We start from the raw sequence: 19,130 nt of genomic DNA, 5'->3' as shown, positions 1-19,130 counted from the left end.
AAAAATACTGAAAACAATTGTTGCTTGACACACCTGCTGTCTGATAAACAGCTTAGAAACTACAGATTAAAAGCTTTTATTCAAGCAGAACAGATATACAGAAATTTCCAACAGTCGATATCTCTCAATGCAGTTTATACATCCAAAACTCCCAAATACTTCTCCATATATTAAGAAGTCCAAGTTTATCAATGAGATCTTATACTACTTTTTCCTCTGTAATTTTCACAGACAAAAAATAAAAATAAAAATAAATGCAAAATTTGTAAAGTTCCTTTCAAATAACATCCTTAATTACAAAGTAAACAGGGAGAATTCTGTTTTGGTCATCTAGGAAAATTCTAGTAGGGAAGAGAAGAATAAACTTATCAGCTGAATTTCATTTCGTAGTAAAAATTTCATCTGACTTCACGTTATAAGCAAGGAATTGTTATAGGTGAAGATCTCTGAGGAGGGAAAAAAATCATGCTGTTGGAATACCATTATAAAATTAATTATATAATTCTTAAATTTATTTTATAAATACGTATTTATATAATGTAAAAAACATATATATTATAAATATACAACATAAATACAGCAGCATATTGGTTGAATGTAATTCAACTATTACTTTACACAACTCCCAAATTAGCAAGTACTAGTGGAATTTACCTGCCTTCCATCTTATTGGTGTTTATTGTTTTTCCTTAACAAGACACTCTCAGAAGTGCTATATTGGATGATTAAACATTCTACAGGCTCCACAAACCCCACTCTGAAATAGTAGACTAAAAGTAAGTGTAAAGTACCAAGGACAATACTCTTCACCAGACTTCAATATATCCTCCAGTCTGGACACATTAAACATGCAAAATCTTAAGACAACCTGGAAAATATGATAGCCACCACAAATTTGACAGTCTCTGGGTATCTTTCCTGGATGGCAAAATGCAGGCAAAAAGACATCAAAACAAAGATGATTGTGAAAAGTGTTTCCATTATATTTACAAGTATCAAAGACTAACAAAATATCTCCAACTTTTGCTCTAAATCCATCCTTTCTTTTGTGGTCAAAATAACTACGAAAGTAGTAACTTCAACAATATATGCAGTGAATATCTGGGATATGAAAAATCTTACTGTAAAACATTATTTTATATTGATATTTCCAAATAATTATAAATAAATAGCTCATATTTTCAAGTTGTTTTTTTTCTTTATAGTACAGTTTTAAAATGTTCTCTGTTAACATCTAAAATATGAAGCAATGTTTCTTTGTTTGCATTCAAGTTCAATGATTTTTGTAGAATTTAAGCATGTAGCAGTGATAATACTGAATCAGATATTTAAAACTCTTTATCTACAATTAATTACTAGGTATTTTATTTCCTGAGTCAATTCAATGCATTTAGATAAGAGGGAAAAAAAAAAAAAAAAAAAAAAAAAAAAAAAAAAAGCACTAAGTTCTTCTTGAAATACTGGTTGCAAATTATAAATATCCTTAATAATATTTTCAGGAAATTGAATTGCAGTGATTATGGATGAAAAAAATATTTATACAGAAAGTGCAAAATGTATTGCTAAGTATTTTTAAGTTCAGTAATAAATCATGCATACAACCACAATAAATATACCCAGTTTGTGTAAAGAATATTAGTAAAAACCAGGAGAATTTAAAACAGGGGGAGATTTTCCTAGCTCAGATGAGCAGAGAAAGGATTCTTGTTCACGTACGCTGTATGAAAGTACAAAAAATCAAAATCTTCTGTCTATATTTCATAATTCTGCTAGGTGTGGAATTGAATTAAATGGTACTCTACAGCCCAAAGAAATTCAGAAGTAAAATTTTCAGAGTCAAACAGGTAACTTTGAGCCCAGATTTCCAAGGCTCAGGAGAGAAGGTCTTTATTCTTTATGTCTAATTAGAATTAGACAACATAGAGGCATAAAAAGACTAAATAAAACTGGCCTGCTGGAAAAACCCAAGAGATTTAAGATAATTCCAGAAAATAAGAACTGACAAATATCAAACCACTTATTACTTTGGCTACAACCACACATCTAAGAGTTTGAAGGATGCACAGAGGGGAGCAGTGAAGGTATTTCCCAACAGAATAAAGGTTCCTCAGGATCTGCAGCCACACAGTGAGAGAAGGCTCTGCAGTTTGTACAGGCAGCCACTGCCTCGCGGGATCAGCAGCTCTTGGGAGAAAGGCATAGAGATGCTGTGCTTTGCACCCTTCCTTAAGTTGCATCCCCATCTCCAACCCCTCCCTACCTTAAGCTATTTAGGCAAAACCTTTTTTTTTTTTTTTAATGGTTTATATATGTGTGGTGTTTTTTGTTTGTTTGGTTGGTTTTTTTTTGTTTGTTTGTTTGTTTTTTTTTCCCAACAGAAAAATTACACTCTAAAGATTGAGATTTCCTTATATTGCTAGAGAAAAGACGCACTGACACAGGTGGACCCTGGATACCACCATGCACTATATTTTCCTGTGGCAAAAACTTCTTGGCAATATTTTTAGGTACTTTCAGAAACTAATACTGCAACTTCTAAACATACTGTTGTCTTCAAGAACAGCTCTGTGTTATGTTTCCTGTTATGCTGTAACTGTAAAAGAGAAAATATCTATTTTTGAAATCCATGATGTTATTAATATATATAAATGAAATGTTCATTGAGAAGATCATTTATTTAATTGTATTGAATTTTGCCATGCACGTTACTATTGTATTTTTTCAATGATTTTTTAATTATTATTATTGCAGTTTATTAGAAATAATTATTTGATCAGCTAGGTAACTGAATTTAAACCATTTTAAATTCAAGTTTGGCCATAGCCTTCTGGCTATTGGCAGCAGATTTCTCACAGAGGTAATTAATTTGCTCCGAGGAGAGAAGAGGAAAGTTTGCTAGATGGGTCTTCTTACAAGAATTGTTCATACTGTAAAGCCATCAGCAAACCCAACTCATTAAGATGCAGTGTAGATGAGACATTTTTCAGTTTGTTCTTCCAGTCTTTAGCAGCACTGGAGTACCATTGTAGCAAACTGAGACAGGTTGACTCCATGCTATAAATATATTCAAGCAGTTTTGTTATATACTTTTATTATGAATTTATAATTTGTTATATATGCATATGTATGTCATATTAAAAAACAAACAAACAAACAAAAGGAATCAGATCTGTGTTTAACCCTGTTATGCAGTAACAAGCTGCATGTACCTAATCTGGTGGTACAGAAGCAGGTCAAGGCACTGTGCTCATGCCTGCAGGCACCAACAGGCACCTCTATGAGTGGGACAGGACCAGAGACAGGAAGCAGGAGGGACACGAACTTGGCCTTCCTCCCCTCCAGCCCCAGGGCCAGCCAGACCCCGGCCTTGCCTGGGGTGGGTCACCGCTGGCCAGCACAGGGTAATAGGCTGCTCCAAACAAGCATCATATTGCTCATCTAGGAAATGCGCAGGTGTGTTAAGCATCATGCACTGTCACTCTGACTCATATTCCCTCATATATGCTCATGCATATGAGCACAGAAGGTTTTCAGAAATTAGACCAAAAAAGTGTTCCATAAAGGTCTTTTTATCCCAGTCATGAAGAGTATGTAGGATAGTAATTAAAAGGTCCATCGCAATTAACGGAAGCTGCAGGTGCACTTCATAATTTACTTCACAATTTGCTCTTGGCCTGCTAGAACATTACTTCTGTTATAAATAACATCCTGCATGACAAGCATCATATTATGCAAGCCACAAAAATAAAGCACTCTTAATTCAGCTATTTATTTATTTATTCAGCTAATGCTGAACAAGTTAATCACATAAAAAGTTTTAACACAATGACTGCTTGCAGCTTTAGAACAAGCTGATTTCTACCACCATAATTACATTTGGAGCAACTGATACCTGTAATTTCTAAGTGTTTAAATTCATGACTGCAATGACAAATTAACAGTAGGTTGTTATGGACTTCCAAATCTGAGCCTAAACAAACCAAAACAAGGAGCATGAGCCACCAGTTGTCCATCAACACATACAGAGCAGCTCTCAAGAAAGCAGTTGGGAACACATCTTGCTGGATAAGCAGATGAGTAAGGATTTAATTCCAATAGCCGGCCCTAAGAAGCAAGGCAGATTCATCTCCAGCACAGATCTGCATACTGTTACATACACATCACTACCTATCTTTTAAAATCACACCTGAGTTCCCCAAAAAAACTTTTAAACTAATTCACAGTTGGGAAATGATCTATTTAATTAATACTGAAACATAATCCACCATGGTTGATAGAAAATTCTAAGCTTAGAGAAGAACAGAATTTCATATGTAACTTTTGGTCTTCCATGTGACTATTCTCTGGCATGTTACTTTATGACTTCTGTACTAAAACACCACAGCTTGCTATTTGTATTTCTAAACTCATGGGAACCCCTTGGTCAGCTATTCTGACTGCACAGGTGCTTATACAAATTCTATATACATTTTGCTTCTGGAGACTCACATGCTCAGTATATTCAATATTTAAATGTTAGGTAGTAAATTAAATTAAATAAAAGAGCTAGTTTTCCTAACAGTATGATATAGAATTAATAACAAATTCTTGTCAGTCTGCAAAATACCCTGGGTACACTTTTGACTATCATTAATCCTTAGTTATAATGGTTAACTATTACATAAACATTAATTTCCTGTTTCATGTAAGCTTATATTTTTTGATTACAGTGTCTAGAAGCTATATGAAATCCATATTGCAGCTCACGTGTTTTTTTCGTAATCACTAATGCCAATACCATAGCAACCCATATAGTTTGTGAAACACATCAGACATGCATGGGTTTAGCTGCACATGTGATGTTGGACTTATTTGGGGGGTGTCAGCTAGAGATAGAAAACATGCAATCACAGGAGTGAAACAGATCTGCATTTGCTAGTGACATTTTTCCATTGCACTTCAATAATGTCCAGGTAGGTTTTTTTTTGTTTGTTTGGTTGTTTTTTTAATGTTCAGCTGTTGATTTTGTTATTTATGGTGTTTCTAAGATAAGGGATTAGTCCATTTAGTGGCTATTACTGAAAATTTAAAAAGCCACCAAAACAGTAAGTTGGCAGTTTACTGAAAATATTTACCAAGAGAGAATTAATTTTCTTTCTTTATCTAGGGAATGTGCAAATGTGCTGCATTTGAGTAAGGATCTTTATAAACTAATTGAAATTAAAAATATCACAGAAATTTCAGGAAACCCAAATGTAAATACCAGCAGCAAGTTCAGCTACAACACCACATGTAAACAGAATGTAAATTTATACTAGCAATATTTTTCAGTGAAAGAAAAAAATATATTTATTGATTTAACTGTCACAAACTTTCTTAATCTGTAAACCAGCTTTTAAATTGCAGTGAAAAACTAATCACAGCATTCCATACATGTAGTGCTCAGGCGAAGGAAACCTACCAACAGTAGCTACTGTGTTGTGGCAAAAAACAAACAAAAACAAACAAAAAACCAAAAACACTTCAATGAATGTGAGGTACCAAACCTATTAAAAAGTATACTTTTAAGTATACTTTTTAAGTATACTATTGTTGACTTAGAACAGAAAGCTTGTATATTTATGCTCAGAAAAGTATTTGAAGGTATTCTGGTCAAGAGCCTTTGTTCTGTCACTCTTTCAGTAAGTACTTCAAACTTGCTTGAACAGAGATCTGAATAGGCAGTCTGCAGGTTCAAGCTCATGAAAAGTGCAAATATATTGCAGCTATAATGAAAAATTCTCTTCCATTCAACCCAATTTGAAACAACAACAACAAAAACAGATCAGATTGTGATGAATACATAAGCAAAATACAGATTACTGCTGAAACAGATAAGAAATCTAATTCCTGGGCATCTGTTTTCAAAAATTACACAAGAAATTGTTGAACAAAGATGGAAAATACCAGCCAGCACCAGTGTTACACATGTCCGTCAAAAACCTCATTTATGAGCCTTCACCACACCAAGCTCATATGTGAGATGTTGCTTCTCATCCTGATATGTGATCACTAGACTTGTTCTGCCTGGCCCACATTGTCCTGCAGTATGATCAAAGGCAAAGCACCGAACTGCAGCCATAACCCTGAGGCCTGTCACCACTTAAGCTCCTGAGAGCCCCAAAGTGCCCGCTGGAGGCCCTGCCTCCAAATCTCACGTGTCCCAGCTACATGATACAACATACACAGCACAATATGGCCTGATGCCATATTACGGTATTACGTGGCAGGGGACAAAAAGGCTGAGAAATCTTCTGATGGTGCAGTTTACAAGATTTGATTGTCGATATGATTGCTGGAGTATGAAGAGGAAGAAACAGATCTTTTTTCACTTTCTCTTGTCTATGGTTAGTAGTAGCATCTATTCAAGAAGCTATTGCAACTTTCCCATCTCCAAAATTCTCCCTTTTTCTTTAACACTGTTCTAGAGCACAAATTCAAACTTCTCCGGACTCTTAAGGTTTGCTGCTGCTTGCAGCAAAGTGTTAACAAAAACTCAATTAAATTCCCAATTTGCTAACTATCAGTGTATCAGGCTTTCAATCAAATTTCACTTTATTCAACTGCCTGGTCTATTCTGAAGTTTGCAGTAAGATAAAATGACTAGATGTGCTAAAATTACATTCTCATCTAATTCTTAGCTGGATAGATTAGACTGCAGGATACAGAAACATTAAACACTGAATTCAAACTTCTACAGCTTTGAAACTGTTTGATAAAGGCAACTTAAGGATAACATCCTACACAAACATAATTCAAACACAACCTCTTGATCTTCAATACCAAAGAAAGGAGACTCAACACCAGCCTTAAGTCTATGCTTTGCCTTGGGTCAACATCTGACCTGTTAAAACTTAAAAAATAATAATACAAACATTAAAAACAAAACAAACAACAACAACAACAACAAAAACAGCTTGTTTTTACTGAAAAGCAGTATATGTTCTTCAAATTGATTTGAGGGCTGGTTTGTTTTCTTGTCTGTTTTTAATTAAGTGGTTCTTTTATGGTCAAAATAATTAACATTCATTTAATGAGCCAGACTACCACCAAGATTAACATTAGTGCCCAGTGATCTGAATCAGCTTCTGTTATTTTTAGAATTCCATGGTTGTGATCTATTTTACCATTTTTATTCAGCAGATCATTTAATATTTATTCCAAAATACTTATGAAAACTGGATTGACATGCTGGAACTCTCAGAATCATATCATGTATCAATCTTTTCAAATCAAACAATCACTGGATTCATTATGGTTATAGGAAACATTTAAATTTATCATGTTCTTCAATGTAGTCATATATTCTCATATAGAATATGTTCTAATTCAGAACAAATAGTAGACCAGTAGTTTAACAGTGTATCTTTGAGGAAAGAAAAGTGTGTGTGGAGGAGAAAAAAAAAAAAAAAAAGAATCTGTATATAGATCCCCCCTCCTCTTCCCCAAAGCCCAGAGACCATGTGCATCAGAACATAAAAAGTGCCTGAGTGTGTCAGAATATTTAACCCAACAGTTTGCCTCCAACATTGCTAATAAGAGATGCTAATTAAGGGGAACACAGAAGACTGTCCACTTTCTTCTGTCTATTCACCTCATACAACACCAGAATCCATTGTCATTAGACAAAAGATGTTACGGTGCTGAGTCATAATATCTTCCTCCACAGCCTTCTGTGGCCAGCAAACCTCAGAAACCATAATGTAAAAAAGTAACTTCTAAAGTGGTTTTACTATCTGTTATGGTTCTATCAACTACCTTTTAGTCTTGTCATTGGGGAATTAAGTGAATTCCCCAACGTGTTGTTCCACATTCAGTTTGCCCACTACTTCAATTTTGTAAACCTAGGTCATATCCCTCCTGAGACTTCTCTCCAGACTGAAGATCCTCAGCTTCTTAGTCTCTGGTCACAAAGCATCCACTCCAAACCCTGGCTCATTTTAGTTGCTTATCTCTTCTGTAAGTCTACCATGCCCTTTATGACGTGCAGAGAGCAGACTTGCACATACTACCAAAAGTGAGCATGCCACAACATTTGATGGCAGCAAAACAACACTTCGTTTTGTTCTCAATACCTTCATTGATGCTACCCACAATTCTGTAGCCTTTTTTGGCTGCCTCTACATTTTGAGCCTACAAACACCATCAGTGTTGATGGTGTGGTATGGAGAGGTAATTTGTGTCGAGAAAATGGTTGATATTAATAAAGAAGGGGGAGATGTGGGAGCGTGGCCATGGGGGTGGGCAAGCACCGTAGTTGATGATAACATTAGACTCTTAACGATGAGGCCATCAGGAATATAAAAGAGTTTAGAGGGAACATAGAAGGGTGGTTCAGGAGACTCCATGCAGTCTCCGGTTTCTTGTTCTCCAGCTGGTTCTCTTGTTTTCCAGCCGTTAAAGCATGGAAGTTTCTGGGTGTTTGCTGTTGTTGTTATATTCAAAGTTGTTTGACCAATGAAAAGTTGTTTTTGAAAAGGACTGCTGTGGGGAGAAAGGTATAAGAGGAGAACCTGCCCTCAAGATAAAAAAAAAAAAAAAAAAAAAAGCAACACAATATATGTGTTGTTATGTGACCAATAAAGAAACAGAAAGAAGGAATGAAAAGGAACAGGCTAGCAGAACGGAGACCAGGGCGCAAACAGGCACTTTGATTGCCTCATGAAGATAGGTTTGGCCAAACTCAGCAAACCGCTCAGAGAAGCTCATACAGAAAGTCACTGGAAATAGGTGCACTGGAGCTAGGAATAAGCTCAAGCTGAGAGAAGCGGACCCGCGCACACAGCTGCCCCTCGCTGGTAAGCAGTTGCGCATTATGAGGAATCATACATCCTTAGAAACAAAGACTGTCCTGGTAACCTTACAGCTTATTCTCCTTATTAAGGATCAGATAGTTTATGATCCTGAAATATGGGACCAAGTTGAGGTCAAGGTGTGGGACTCTGCAACTAAAACTGACAAGGTTGCGGGGGGATTGCTCGGCACCTGGTGAGCAATATCTGAGGCCTTAAAGAGCCATGTGGGACCACAGTCAGAAACATGTGGTTTGCCAGACAGTGAGGGAGCTGTGGGCTCAGTTACTGATCCAACTGGTACACCATTGGCCTCTCTGCTGCAAAAGGAATGGAAAATGAAGACTGTTAAGTCATGGAACTTAAAGGATTGTCTGTTACCTTTTCTGATTGTACACATGTATAGGTGTACTCGGGTTTAGTATGTAAAAGCAATGGTAATGTTTGATATTCGTGTGTGCATGTTGGTGGAGCATAGACTCCCCGCACACCCAGTGCTGTTTACTTGTCTTTTATACTGATATTATATAAACCCATTTTAGGATAGAATAAATCTTGTGGTTAAAAATTAATGAGAACAAAATAGATGACATCTTGTTATCTGCTGACCCTCAGTCAGGCTGAAACTTGAGATAACTTGAGCCAACTCGGCATTTCTGCAGCTTGGGAAACAACAGAGTCAGCCAACCTGGCATTCTTTTAAGCAAAAGGTGAAAAGTGCATCACAAGGAAGACCTACGGTCTTCCTCCCAAAGACCACTGCCCACATCCCAAAGACCCCCGCCCACAGTTCTTGGGAGGCTTTGCACAAGCGCAAGGACTGATAAGCTAATTAACATACGAAGCGAGAGTAGGCGGGTTTAGGTAATGAATATGTATAAGCATTAATAGAATATTCATTGTTTTGCTGTATAAATATGAGATAGTTTGTTACTTCGAACATGCATGATAGGTGGAGAGATCCCCCGTGAATCCAGCGCTGCAATAAAGAATATACCACTTAAAGAAATTTCAGCTTCGATCTTTGAATCAATACCTTTTATAAATATTCCTTTTATAAATATTACTAAATTCAGATTGAGTTGAGATTTCATTTATAACAGTAATAAGCATTGAGTAGTGTGTGAACCTGTAGTACTGAGCCACTGAGGAAATCAAGGAGGAATTAAGCATCAGGTAATAGGGAATATAAAGTTACGATATTCTTTTACTTTGAGCTTCTGCTTGCAGCATGCCCGCCATTGCAATCGCAAATAAAAATACTACTTCACTGAGATCCTCTCCTGAGCCTGTGTTATTGGCTGCAGATTGTTTCTCACAACTGTATGTACACAACAGTAGTCTCATAAGAACGATTCCTGTATAAACCTATAATAAGACACACATATAGGTGGTGGTAAGCAAGTCTGAGTGAGCAAGAAGTGATGACACACAAAGTGGCAAGTAGAGGCCACTTTCTTGTTTGCCCTCATTTTCTCATTAAGAACAAAGCAGACATTTTGTGTGAAACGGGATTCAGAAGAAAGAACCTGAATGTACCCCAAACCTAATCAGAACAAATAACAAACAACTGAAAGATGTCAAAGCACAAAAGAGATGCAAATCTCATGCCAACAAAGCAACATAAAGATGTGTTTGTCTTTTCCTGCCTGGGATGAGACCTAGACAGAGTACACCAGGCATTTCTGTCATCTACGGTTGTTTCTTTTGAAAATCCAGACCGTGGGAGTGAAAAGAAAAACAAGGGAGTGAAAGAAAAACAAACAAACAAACAAACAAAAACAAGAAATAAAAAAAAAAAAAAAACTAGTACCTTGTCTAAGGCAGCAGCTAGAGGGACAGTAGGATTGTAGGATTTGCTTCTAAGATCTGGGAGCAGCTCCGGCAGATCTGTCATAGCCAGGAAGACCAGGCACTAAACACAAGCATAAAATCCTCCATTCTGATGCACACAGGTCTCACCACAGCAGTACATCAGAGGCTTTTATATCAGTTTAGCACAACACTGTATGTTCACTATATGGCAATCTATACACTAACCTAGGTCTGTGCAGCCACAATACTCAATATTACACAAAGTGTCTTTCCAGAGGAAAACAAACCAATAACAAAACAGTCAGCAAACCAAACAGATCAAAAGGAGGAATGGGTGTGGGTAAAAGGATGCTTATTTAAGATCATATAGGAAACATAACTGGATTATTCCCACATAAGAGACCTTAGGCTTCCTTAAACTTTAAGATTTGCCCCAAAATTCCAGACTGCTAACACAGCCTCGAGCCAAAACGGCATTGAAATGCGTCTTTTTGTTGATAAATGAGGTAGAACACAATAGCTATGTTTACCAGAACTAAGGACAGATTTTATATTCTCAAAGCTCAACCACCAATCTCTCTCTTCAGTGTTACCACAGCAGCTTATGGGGCTATTAAAATGATGTGTTATTGTTCTGTAAGTGTTAGCACTTACTTAACAAGATAAGGATTAGAAACACAGATGGATTTCAGTTGTACAAAAGAACAGCTTTTAGGGCAATAAATAAAGGCAAAGGACTCCCTTGTGTAATTACCATCAACACCTGGAGATACAGCAGAAAGAAACATTTAAAGTGCCATGACAGCTGTAGCTAACTCGTTGCACCGCCTGCTTTTAATGAGTTCCAAGTGAAAATTTAATCATAATTAAACTCAACAATAACCTTTCAGGACACTACCCATCCCGAACATTTTCACAGCTTTTGCCCCCCAGAGCTGTAAACCACAAAAAAATAGCACCAGAAATAACAAAACTATTGCGCGCTACTCATCCTCCTAGCAAATCTCTAGCACTCAAGAAGGAGTATGCTTAAAAAAAAAAAAAAAAAAAAAAAAAAAGTTTGAAGAAAGCTTTGCCAATGATTGTATTTTAAAGCAAAATGTCTATTTAGGCCTGGCATATGGGTTAATAAAACACCGTTTTATAAAACCTAATAGAACAGCAACAACAACATTATATATATATATATACACACACACACATTTTAATTGAAAATATTCTTTTTAAACAAACCAAACCATTCTAGTTATTATCTGTAACTCAAATGCTCCAGGTTCTTCTGACTGCAAGAGAAAACCAAATTGATCTGGAAGTGACTATAAATAACATTAAATTAACCAATCCATTCTTTTTATCTAACCTGAATGAAATGCAGATATTAATGGCATTGAAGATGAGAAGTGAATTATAGGAGGATTAACTGTATCAATTACATAAGGTATTATTAGTATTACAGAGATATATTTTAATGACATACTATTAAATAGAGAGATGCCAAATCAACTGTAAATTGTGGAAATGAAGCTCCAATCTGTCCTACTTTTAATCAAGAAATAATGTATGCTTGTTTATTGTTGTTCAGCATTAGGACTGAAATTACAAAAATGTGGAGTATGGAAGGGAGTGGTGGCCACTGATAGCAATGAGTAGAAAAGAAGAATTAAAGATGTGAAATGTAATTACTAACAATTTCTTATGAATACAAAAACACTAAGCATTAAGAGAGAGTTCTTTTGAACTTTTAAGTCTGAAACAAATCTAATATAGCCAAAACTGTTTCACAATATTTTTGCTCTCTTTTAACCTACCTCTTTTTTTTCTCTACCAGCTGTTTGCAGATCTCCTGCCACCGGGTGTTCAAACTTCCCAGTTGTTCCTTCAGCACATTAGCATCTGCTGTTGATGACTGCTCAATAATTTCTTCACCAGTTACATTCAATGTTTTGACAACAGCTTGCTGTCGCCCAATGCCATCCTGAAGCTCCTGCAAAATACCCAGCACATACACGTATTTATAAAAAATGTCAAGCATGAAACAAAATGCTTCATCACATCCTGGCCAGATGGAAAGATGTGAAAGTCTTTGCTCTCCCCTGAATTCCAAATACTAAAATCCAAAGACAGGAAAGCATCTTTTTTTTTTTTTTTTTTTTTTTTTAAACAAGCACCTTTCAGTGCATCTTTTTAGACTTTTCTCTCTGTCTTCTTTTCTGATAGAGATAATTACAGCAATATTCTGCAGATCATTTAGCAAGAAAAGCAGGTGAACAAATTATTTCTAAGCCCCTGAAGGTAGACTTATTTCTAAGTGGCCTACAAACCATTTTAAAATTTAAAGTGTACATCGTTTGGACCTCCTATTACCTATCAACACAAATTAGCAATATAAAGAAAGAAACTGTGTGGAGTGCTTCTCCAGATTCCATTACAAAACACATTTGTCTCTGATTGCAAGAAGCTTGATAATTCATTTCTTCATCCTCGTTTTGGGTGGGAAGTACCACACTCCTAAGAAACTATATTTCTTAAATGGTCTCTGTTTATAGAACAGAATGCAGAACTACCAAAATGTAACCAAGATAGACCATTTTCTAAATCTTCATTTATTTACTAAATACATTGAGATACAGTTCTACATCTTTTACCATTTTTACATCTTCTACCATTAAAAAAACTATCATACATGTTGCTAGTTAGTTCATTTAAAAAAAGAAAGAAAAGATGGTTCCGAATCCATAACTTAGATTTCAACACTGTATGCCTGTTCAATAAAGTTTGTATTTATAAATATAGAAATCAATCATTTCCCATTCTTAGTCATCAGTAGAGCATGAGTAATTTTTTCCACATAATTCCTCAAAATGTACAAGGGAAGTGTAAAATCATTGTCAACAGTTTACTGCTAAAATAAGCAGAAACACTTCAGCACTCATATTTATAGGTTTCACAATCTCAAGAAGGGTGTTTGATTCATATCTACATACAAGAGCAACTTAAATGCTGAATCTACCTTTTTCTGGAAGAAACCAAATATTTTAGTGTGTCATACTCTGGAGCTACATTATATACTTGTTTTCTCTTTCTAAACATATAATAAAAAATACAGAGAAAGTAAAACATATAAACATTACATCTATCCTTGAATTGGTGAAAATTGGCAGAACATAGATTTCCAGGAATATAAAGATGAACATAAAAGCCTTTTTTGATATATATATATATATATATATATATTTAATTATTTATTTATCTTGTCTATTAGATCTTCAGGTATGAGACTGAGTAAAAGTTCAAAAATTCTTCCATACTTGAATTGCTTTTAATATGACCACATCTCAGATGACAATTACTACTTCGTTAACCAGCAAAAAGTCAGTTGTGTGCCCTGTCCCAACTTTTGCACACATTTTAAACAGATAGCTTGAACACCATCACCTATACAACCTGTGGCAGAGAGGTCAATGACAGCAAGATACTATAGCATGTACTCACAGTCCTGGACAGCAGTCAGCTGAAGCATAGAGGATTGAGGCTAAGCTTATTCTTATTACAATTCTCACTGTTTGTTTTTTTTGTATGTTTGTTTGTTTGTTTGTTTGTTTTGTTTTCTTTTCTTTTTTCTTGCAGCTTTTGTTATTGGTGGTGTTATTTTAGGTTGCTATGAAAGAGAAAACCATGAAAATTAATCATGTCTGTGGTACCCCTCAGTAAAAACTATTATGCTACTTTTTCTAAACTATTTTCATCACCCATAGTTTCAGAATAAAAGAGTACCAGAGTGATGAGTGTAATACTGCAGTAGTCTGCATACTGATTTTTTATGTTTTGATAGGATGAAAAGGTTAGCACGTCCAAAACAGAAAAAAACATTTCTGCAGGTTCTTAGCTAGCTGCAATAGTCCAGCCATGTAGCATCAAGCACCCTGCTGGCTCCAAGTGTCCCAGCACAGCTTGGAACACGTAAGGTCTTAAGACAGTGTTGTAGCAGAAACTGCAGGATCTTTGAAGACCCAGCAGAGACCAATAAAAGCCTCTTACTTTGATGTATGACATTTTCTTGTCTTTCCATGATGCATGTTAATAAAATAATACCTGGCCCAACCTCTGGCTCTTATTTTCATATACATGATTCACTATTAGAAATAAATAATGTTAATGGTCAGGTAGCTTACTGAAATGCAAATATTCTCTATTGTTGCGAGGCTGAAAAGTTGTTGACCTTTCCAGTAGACGCCTCAGTTTTGGTAAAGCCCAGTTTAAAACAATCTAGATTTTGTATGCATACACAGTAGTTCCCACTGATTTGAGCACTAGAGCTTTTGCAGGTAAATCATAACAGTAAGACTCTGGAGAAATTGGTTTAGGAGAAATATATCACGATACGAGGCTTATTTCCAGCAAAGAACCTGAAACCTACTGCAGGCACCTGTGTGAATATAAGTAACCACTTCCTGCAAAAATGACTAAAGGCTTCTACATAAATGTAACAAAACTATTCAGTTGGCTATTCACTTGGAGCAGGAGATTAGGGCAAGGAAAACAAAGACAGGAAATTCTACTTTCTGAATTTCAAAGTTTTTAAAATTAAAATTTGTAGAAATAAGAGGTTGTCTTTGCAACATTTTTTCTATATAACAGGAAAAAAAATCAGCGTACTGTTACAAACTGAAATGTGAATTAAAAGCCTCTTTAAATACTGTTACTGAGCCTTCTTTCTCAAGTTCACAGCATCTCAAATTAGTTTCTTTCACTCCTCCAGCATATATGAAAAATATGTATAGCAACTATTACAGGATTTCCACATTTATTTCAACAGACACAAAATTAGCCAAGGGAATTTTCTGTTTTATTCTATGGAATATTATGCAATAGGCGTTACAAAATAAAAATAAATAAATAAAGTTGCTAGCTTAGTGGCAGGGATAGTCTTTGGACTTATGATCCCTAATGCCAAAATGGGAACTTTACGTAGGATGTGTAGAAAGGAGAAGTGTGAATTTTCACCAGAGCATGGGAGAACACTCCTGGCCAAATTGTACTGGTCTCAAATTGCACCAGGGGAAGTTTAAAGTAGGAAGAATTTCTTCACAGAGAGGGTGATCAAGCACTACAGCAGGTTGCTCAGGGAAGTGGTGGAGCCCCCATCTCCGGAAGTATTTAAATGACATATGGACATGGCACTAATGGACATGGTTCAGTGATGGCAGTTGGTAGGTCAGGTTGACAGTTGGACTTAATGATCCTGAAGGTCTTTTCCAACCTAAACAATTCCATGATCTGGATTTCAGATCACTATAAAGAAAACAATTTGAGACTTTTTTTCACCCGGTGTTCTGTTCATTTGATGCTCTCCACATGATTAAAGTGAAATATGTGTGCTGATTGGCTATATTTGGCTATAAGTTTGGCTTAGTACAAGTTTGGCTATCTTTCATGGCCTAAAAAAAGGCAGTTTACCCTTACTAGGTACCACACAAAGCATAGCAATACATGAGGACTTTTTTTTTTTTTTAATTACTTATTTTTAAGTAATTTTCATATAAAGCAAACAAAAGTGTTTTGAACTGGTTTTGCTGAAAATCATGTTTTCTTACATTCATCCCAAAGCTATGAACCACAAACACAACTTATATTTAGTAGCTAAAACTTGCCGGCAGCTATAGTTACCTATTCCCTCTCTATGCCACACACCTGTATGAGGACAAGATGCTGGGAGCCTGCAAGGGTTTGCCTCTCATGGCCTGATAGCATGTGGGGCTACAGAAGGAATATTGACATTGAACCTGCTTCATGTAGTTTCATTTGGCACTTCACCCCTTCATAAAGAAATGGAAAAATGAAAGGGCAAATAGTCCTTTGGATTCACAGCTTACACAGACGGCTACCTGAGATACTTATATTTGCAATTATACAGTTTCTAATCACTTTATGAACACAGTGAGCAAACTAACCTAATTAAGAAATGAGATGTTTATATAATATTAGAAATAAAACAACCCAGAAGAGACTTGACATCATATCCACACATGCAGCTAATCACAGTTTTGAGTGGATTGCAGATATTTACATGTATTTTGTGTTTTCAAAATGTTGAATTTTTAGCCACTAAGGAAAGCAGATGACAATATAGTTACCTATCACTTCAATTTTTCTTTCATGTGATTTTAAAGCATAAGTAAGTGGTGAGTAACATATAATTGAAGTAAGGTTTAAGCATTCTCTCAGACTACAATTGGCAAAAACAGTATATTAAGGAACTTCTACCTCTCATACAAGGTTTTACACCTTGATAATGACCTCAACTAATTTAATATAACTTAAAATTCCAAAGACATTCAAGTGGTATTACATTTATTCAATTTATTTATTTTTATTTTCCAAGGATTAGCAAACAGATTTACTTAAAATGAGATATTATGCACACTATTTCAGAAAACATCAAAGTATAATAGAAGCAAGAAAAGAAGCATTTTGTAAACAATTGGGGAAAACCTTTGCCAAAGTCAATAGGGCTGTTTCTGCAATAGCAGGGGACTTTTATTATAGTCAACTTGAAACTCTGGCCTTGTTCACTATTGGTTCTCATTTTTGCTCTCGTGTATTTTCTGACAGTACAGAAGCAGCTGCTTTACGATTTTTGTTTGAATCAAACAGGAAAAAAAAATGGAGAAAAAAAAAGAAGAGTAGAAAATGAAAGAGAAATTCACAAAGGAATTTCTTAACCTGATGCTTTCAGCAATACTTCTGCCCCCCCTCAACCCAATGTATTTAGAACATTAATTCCATTGTACTCCAAACTTACAAAGGTTTGTGCATCTGATACATGACTTGCAAAGCTGTTCTTGAGACGAATATGCAGTATAGGGAATATTAATAAACAAATCACAACTAATGGTGACAAGGTTGACAAAGTTTTTGGTTACAACATTATTTTTTACAAAATACTTTCTGATGACATCATATGTTGCTTTCCTAAGAAAGTTAAAGGTCTGAGAGACCCTAAATCTACAGGCATTCCTAGTATCATCTTGGCTATGGCATTCAGTTCATGCCCTAAATGTGTGGTGAGAAACTTTAAGAAGTTAGATACCTTTGTACCGTCAATGACAAAATAAATTTCCATCTTTCTTCCCCTTATTTTATTTCTTTCTGATGCTGCTTTTATTTTTATTATTTTCGGTGGAATTATTCAGTGGCTTTACTATTCATTGCCATTGTATTTCTCATTCCACTTTCTCTTCTTTTTTCTTCCTCACTCTCTTTCAGCCAATCCTGTGGTGAATTCCCATATAAACCCCCATAAATAAATCAATAAATAAAATAAATTTGCGTTCACTGTTATGCCACTCTCTTTCTCTCTCTCTCTTTTTTTTTTTTCCCCTCTTGATCTGCCTTCCTCAATATATTAATTTTATGAAACTGCATCATTCAAGGAGACAAAAGGAACTTTCTCCTGAATAAAGATGATCAGCATATGCATCAAGGTTACATTTTTTATCAGAAGTCACAATGATGCTTGGTTTACTGCTAAGAGTTATGCTACAAAAATTTCTACACAGCTGTGCTGGTGGACTTTGAAGACACTTTAACATCTAGAGATGTAACACTTTGGACACCTAAAAGTGCCTGTACTTTCTGTGGAGCAGGCTGATTCTTTGTGAATCACCTTATAATATAAACTCTTAAAATAGAGCAATGTATCCCTGTTGATTCAATTGCAGTGTTTTACCTCAACTGACAAAGTGAAATTGAACAACACACTCATCACAATGATTCCATGCTGAAATTTGATTTTTAAAACCTCTGACTGTGCCTTATTCTTGGTTTAGACAGCTGGCAGTAACTTTATTTTCTCAGGAACAAACAATAAAAATGACAAAAAGCTATTTTGTCCAAGCCAGACTGACATCAAACAATCTTATATATTGCATAAAAATAATTACTTAATTATTAAATTATTTTTTAAAAAGTGTGAAACTGAAATATCATATTTTAAACAGCAGGAGTTTTTTGTTATTGTTTTATGATGACTTATTAACAGTTCCATCTATATCCTGTAATAATACTGCTACACATTTGCTTAATGTACCAACATCAACATCATGATATGTTATCCTTTTTTTCCTTTTTTCTTTTTTTCCATTACAGTTTTTTCCTGAGAAACATCTACTTTTTGTAGATAAAGAGGAATAACTTATTTAATTATACAAGTAATTTGCCACACACACTTTCAAAAAAAATATGTATCACATGCCTACTTGCCCCCATTTTTGTTTCATGCCTTTAATAATGCTTGTGACAAATGACCAGGCAACATAACAAAAAGATAAATTATTTCCTCAGACAAATTCTTGGTACTGATTAAAATAGTAAAAAGGAAAAAGATTTGAGTAGATTATGATCTGGAGTAAACCAATTTGATTGCTTAGACTCATTTCCCATATTATGTAAATTAAACATTCATCTGAGTCTCTACCCACTTACCTAAGTGGGTATCAGAATGAC

At 35.3% G+C, this 19,130-nt stretch overlaps 1 protein-coding gene across 9 annotated transcripts in view; it reads right to left on the bottom strand.

The window, feature by feature from the left end:
• The window catches only part of DMD (dystrophin), a 958,404-nt gene that overhangs the window by 414,571 nt on the left and 524,703 nt on the right, over positions 1-19,130 (bottom strand). For all 9 annotated transcript variants that reach the window (XM_032193124.1, XM_032193145.1, XM_032193154.1 and 6 more), the window contains one exon: positions 12,434-12,609. In XM_032193124.1, the coding sequence (XP_032049015.1) occupies positions 12,434-12,609 (176 nt within the window). The remainder of the gene's footprint in view (positions 1-12,433; positions 12,610-19,130) is intronic.

This window comes from Aythya fuligula, chromosome 1 (genome assembly GCF_009819795.1).
Source record: "Aythya fuligula isolate bAytFul2 chromosome 1, bAytFul2.pri, whole genome shotgun sequence".
NCBI classification, from domain to species: Eukaryota; Metazoa; Chordata; class Aves; order Anseriformes; family Anatidae; genus Aythya; species Aythya fuligula.
Note: the sequence above shows the minus strand (reverse complement) of the source record. Positions and strands in the feature narration are given on the sequence as shown.